The sequence below is a fragment of the Abramis brama genome, assembly GCF_963993115.1.
Source record: "Abramis brama genome assembly, chromosome: 13".
Taxonomy (NCBI): Eukaryota; Metazoa; Chordata; class Actinopteri; order Cypriniformes; family Leuciscidae; genus Abramis; species Abramis brama.
Window position 1 is genome coordinate 5812275 of NC_139975.1, and position 6000 is coordinate 5818274.

General features: G+C 36.1%; 1 protein-coding gene across 4 annotated transcripts; it reads right to left on the reverse strand.

Moving 5' to 3' along the window:
* Nucleotides 1-2258: 2258 nt before the first annotated feature.
* LOC311094606 (uncharacterized protein) lies at nucleotides 2259-5583 on the reverse strand. Of its 4 annotated transcripts, none has more exons than XM_084132672.1 (6): nucleotides 5019-5583; nucleotides 4000-4332; nucleotides 3375-3605; nucleotides 3017-3088; nucleotides 2846-2947; nucleotides 2259-2758 (listed from the first exon to the last, which is right to left on the reverse strand). In XM_084132672.1, exons 1-6 carry the CDS (start codon nucleotides 5062-5064, stop codon nucleotides 2715-2717), a joined length of 828 nt encoding a protein of 275 aa, XP_083988798.1. In that variant the 5' UTR covers nucleotides 5065-5583; the 3' UTR covers nucleotides 2259-2714. The 4 variants fall into 4 exon arrangements, with proteins under 4 accessions (XP_083988798.1, XP_083988797.1, XP_083988800.1 ...); XM_084132671.1 differs by having other exon boundaries at nucleotides 2259-2769; nucleotides 5019-5572; XM_084132674.1 differs by lacking the exon at nucleotides 3017-3088.
* Between the last annotated feature and the right edge of the window lie 417 nt (nucleotides 5584-6000).

Consider the following 6000-nt stretch of genomic DNA (forward strand, 5'->3'; position numbering starts at 1 on the left):
AAATGGTTCAATTCTTCCTGTCTGACACTGAAATATGGAGAGATTGAATAGCATCTGTTACACCTGCACACTGAATCTATGTAGGCCTATGTTTTACACATAAACAAAAAAAACTCAATAACTGTTATTTGATAAATATGACTAAATAAATAGATTATAGGCTACAATAATATTATTGAAATAAATAATACTATAATATTATAGTAGGCCTAAAACAGTTAATATTTTCAGAATTATATGATCATTGAGACAAAAAGCTAAAATTAATTAGAGAAATTTAAGGTATTTTTAACGTGTTGCAACCGTCCCTGGTTTGTGTTGCAACCGTCCCAAAATTAACACTGTAATAAAAGTCTATTCATGTTTAACAAATAAGTGTCAAAGACAGACACTTTCCTGGTTATTAGCGACATCTGCAGGAGGAAACTAGAGTTACAGCTGGACTCATTTACTAAAATACATTGTTTTATATTTGATATCTATTTAAAGGCACACTATGCAAGATTTTTGGATCAAAATATCCAAAAATCACTAGAACAATGTTATATATTTTGTTGATTTATGTAGGCTACTTACATTATCCTAAATGTTGCAGTTTTAACCAGGACACGGATCGTGTCTGTGCATCGCCTATCATTTCTGGTTTAATACTGTATAAACCATGGAAACACCAAAGATGCTTTAATATATTATGTGCTTTATTAGACAGGTGAGCAACTGTTTGGATACATTCATCGACAGAAAACTAATCATTGTTATACAGCTTTACACAGTTAGTCTATTTGTTTAAATCTTGTTTTCTTGATTTACCGCAAGTACCATATTTATTTACCATGCCTAATATCGATCTAGCTCACTGCAGTGTGCAACAAGTGTCTCATATAGTAGAGCGAACGCACAGACTAGCATTATAACAACTTTCAACACACTCAAATCTAATATGATAAAACAGCGCTGCGTTTCCCCACATATACCCTTGACCAGAAGAAGCGGAAGCGTGTCATAATAAAAGCTCCTCTGCTCTCGAGACGTGTGTCGCACTCGTTTCTCATTAGCAATCTCTCCAGCGGCCTTGTTCCGCTACAACAGCTTTCGTAACGTTAATAAATCTTTAATACATTACCGGTCATCCATGAATATGAATTCTGCCGAGTCCCATCATATGCATGATATGCATATGATGGGACCCAACAACTGCCATGATCCTGCGAAATCCAGCCTTCATCAAGCTACGCCTCTGTTTAGATAACGCGACCTCTAGTGGCAAATAATTACATAGTGTGCCTTTAATTATTATTTTTTTTGTAGCCTATATTGCAAACTTCCAAATGTTTAAATTTGAACAATGTGCACTTTCTGTTAATTAAAATGAAAATTATAAAAAAATATATAAATATAAAACAGTCAAATGAGCTTGCATATAACAGTTTTATTTTCATTTACTTAACAGTGTCAACACAGACTCAATTTACAATTCTTAAAGAATATTTATCAATATTATAATGAAAAAGATCTGGTAAAGATTAATGCACATATACTGATACTGTATGATCTTCACCGCTGGGAACAGGAGTACATTCCCACATTCCCTTGTGTTATTCTCACTGGACATATCACACATAGTCTATCACACATGCTTTATTGTAAAATCGTGAGTTATATGTTAGCCGGGTTGCTGGGGGCTGTGCCGTCAAACACAAGCTCATGTATTCTGTGTCATCATTAATATGCTATATCTGAATACATCTTCATGACCACTAAAAGATTTTGTGATTTGTGCTCCCAACTCGCCTGTAATTAAAACCCTTCCTGTACATTGTGGATACTCATGAATCAGTGTAAATATTGTATAGGTATATATCTTTGATTTGTTTTGTTTTTTTTACATTGTTTTACGGGACTGTACACTTGTGTCTTCACTGAGTATGGGGTCTATGGGAACAAAAGTGGGTGTTTCTAAATTTGTGGGTGTTTTCAAACTGGTGTGTGTTTATAAATCATGCAATGAAAATGATGCCCTTCACTCGTTTATTGGGCTTTTGGTGCACTTGTAAATAAACACCACCATTCTCTGAAGAGTAGATATATAGCCTTAATTTTTCTCAGATCTTAACATGTCCACAGTGGATTCGAGTTCTGCTGCCTCACAGCACACATGTGGCTAAACGTGTTAAACATCTTAAAAAAAACTGCAAATGCAAGCAGAAGTGTAAAAGCATGGATGGCAAAACCCCAGACACCACAAAACCAAGACATGATCAAGAGCAACAGTTTTTTATTCAAGTTAATTTTTCTAGCACTTTTCACAATACATGTTTCAAAGCAGCTTTACAGAAAATGCTTGTTTTAATGTTACAATTTAGGAAATATTCTGTTATCAGCCAGAGATGAGTGTGCACAGTAATATGGCAGTAATATACAGCTATAATATAGTACATGTTAGTTATATAACTTCATGTTTTCAGTTAAGCTGACACAGCGTATATGTTAGCTATTACAACTTGTGCTTAACGATTACAATATAATGATAATATTAAAATATTATAGGATAATATTTGAAAGTTTGGCATGTCGATGCAAAGTTGCCATCATCTGAAATCTTCGCAATTGTTGGCATCGCCTGAAAACATCGTAGAAACAGGAAAGCAAAAGGAGGAGATTCTCATAGATGTGCTGAGATCTGCTGCTGGTCTCATGAATCTTCTGCTGTGTGTTCATGTTCTTCTCCAAATCTTCTCATTCTCAGTTTCTGATCGTCCTGTTTTCTTTCTAAAAGCATCACATTATCATCATCTCTTAATATTTGCATGTTAAATCCACAATAATGATCATAAATGTCTCTCACCTGACGTGCGTCTCATGTAGATGTGAAACCCTCCTAACAGACCAAACAGAACCATCATCTGAAAACTCCAGACCAGCACAAACACCACAGACTCTGAACACACTGAAAACAACAATTAGAAAGAAAACCGATCCATCATGTTTCCTGTAGCGTGTTCTTTTAAACTCGTACCATGTTCTGGTGTCTGTGTGCTATTGTTCACTATAGAGGTCAAACGAGAGATCACAGCTTCAGTAGTTGTTCCTGTAATAAAACATCACTGTAATCACCGAAACTGAAAACACTTCAACACAAATTACTGCTGAGATCGGGCTGAAATAAACTCATTTTCAGTCCGAAACGTTGCGAGAATGAACTGTGTCCATTGAAGAGAACTCACTGTTTTGCATCACTGGTGTTGGTGTGGTTTTAATAAATACATGGACATTAATTAATTAAAATCTCACCAATCTTTAGTGAGATTCACTCATCTGCATAAGTCTTGTTGCTGTATAGTAAATACATGGAGATTCATGTATGAAAAGCTCACCAGGACAGTCTAGACTAATGCTCTTCTGTCCGACACTGACGTGGTTCTTCACACTACAGATGATGTCTCCATGAGTTGTGTCATTCAGCTCAATGCTGGTGTCTCCATCCATCAGTGGATCTCCATTCAGAGTCCAGCTGTAGATGAGCTGATCCCCGTCAGAAGAGCAGGACACTGACTTCACCCCACTGGAGAAGCAGGTGATTGACACTTCCACTGAGCCAATAGGAGCTGGAGGGCGGGACACATGACAGTCACATGACAGTACAGTCACAACTCAATTTCAAGACATTTTTTAACCACATTTATTGCTGTGATGATAGCTGGACATCACTGAATTAAACATGCAGCATAGGTTATTCATGTGACAACAATTACAACAAATTACTGTTTGAAATGCTTTCACATACTACTTTGAAACAGTCGGCAATATACAGTAAGCAACTAGTTTTCAATTCTGAAAATAGTCTTATACATGGAAAGTTCAGATCCTTTTTAATAATAATAATAATAATAATAATAATAATAATATCAACCCTCACAGAGATTCCACTGATTCATTTGCATGAGAGTGAGATCATTGTAGATCATGAGATTGTAATGAGTCTGATGAGAGTTACTGTACCTTCAACTTTCACTTGAAGATGTTCATATGTTGCTGTGCCGTCTGAGTGAATGAGTTCTAAAGCGTAATTCCCTGAATCTGCTCTGATCACATGGTTTATTATCAGAGTCCCATTAATGACTGTCACTTCAGGTCTGTTATTATAAAGATCACATTCGTTCTCACTTTTACTGTCATTCTTTACTTTACAAAATGGATCATCTGTGTTGTTGTTTATTCTCTTTATTATCTTCAGTTTATAATATCTAGCATCCACCATCTGCAGATTGAGTTTGTGATCCAGAGCAGCGTAACAGGGATCTTTCTGATCAAACCTGCAATTAAACTCCATACCTGAAGAACACACACACACACACACACACACACACAGACACAGACACACACACACACACACACACACACACACACACACACACACACACACACACACACACACACACACACACACACACACACACACACACACACACACACACACACACACACACACACACACACACAGAGAGAGAGAGAGATCAACATACAGAGTGCTACTGCTGATGTAAATATTTCTCTCATCATCACTGAAATCATAAACACAAATGCTCAAATATTTTCTCTAAGGAATTACTCTCATGAATTACTGAATATAACCACATTACTGGAGATTTAACTTGGTCTAGTATGTAGTACAAAAAAGTTTAATCCAGTCAAACTGTGACATTTCTTTCTTTTTAAATAATATCTTGGTCTTTGTGTAATGGAGAAACATGATTTGATGAATCCCCATATTATATATATATATAAATGAATGATTACATTTACAAAATATGAAACTTTTTTGTGCAATGACAACTAAGAATCAAACACACTTCCTCTCACATTTTGTAAATCCTCCACAAATACACACTATGAATAAGATCAGTAACACTAAGACTAGAGATCACTGCAGACTGTTTTGGAAACACTGTTAATGTAATATTACAGTGTTTTTATTTCAGAGATTCATGAGATTGAACAGCACTGTAAAGTCGACTCACATGCAGCAGTTTGCAGCAGCATCAGCATCAGTCCAAAGATGAGCATCAATTCTCTAAAGTCCAGTTTCCAGAAGAGCCCAACGGCAGCAGAAGAGTGTGGATGAAGCTTCAGATGAGGACATGAGTGTCTGGACTTCAGTCTGTCTGTGTTCTGGCTCTCATGAAGCTCCTCACAGAGAGACTCACTCTGGACTGACACATGAGGAAATATCTGACCGCTTCACGAGAAAAGAGGAAGTTTCCTCATATGGGGGAAGGCAGATGATGGGTGCACTGACAGATCAAGCCTAACTAAAGACAGTGAAACTAGAAAGGTGTAAAAAGATGAAACATTTTCAGGCACACTTCCAAAAATAAGTGTAAAAGTGCTAATCATATATTTAAAACAGCAAGTGGGAAGGTGGTGTATAAAAAAATATATGCTTATGGTTATCATGATTGTTCTTTTGTGAATAATCCTAAACATATTATGCATCTGCTGCTGCATTTATTGAACAAAACTTGTTTTGGAGGTATGAAAGTACATTTTTTCATGAGATATATTTTTTGTCATACTGTCCAGACATTTTGTATGAATTAATCAAAACTTACTTAGTTTGAATTATTGTTTTGTTGACTTCTAAGTGACATGGTTAGCATGTGTCAGATCAGTGTGTCTAGCAGGCGTAGGGGAGAGTGGGGTGATTTGTGCCAGGGGGGGAAGTAGTTCCACCCTTGTTTCTGGAAAACCATAGAAGAAATTGGTCATGTGACCACATAATTTTGAAAAGCAATCACATTTACTCGTCCTCCAAAGAAGAGAGACACATGGCATGAGAGTTAAGCATATTTTAGTGCAAAAAACTGTTTTTTCCCTTTCAAAGTAAAATTTCTATGATTAAGGTTTTTTGATTGTAGTGTCTGAACAATTATAGACAAGTTTGAAAACATTTCACACATGTTTTAGTGCTTTAGTAGGCTACATAATGAGTCTATACAGTTA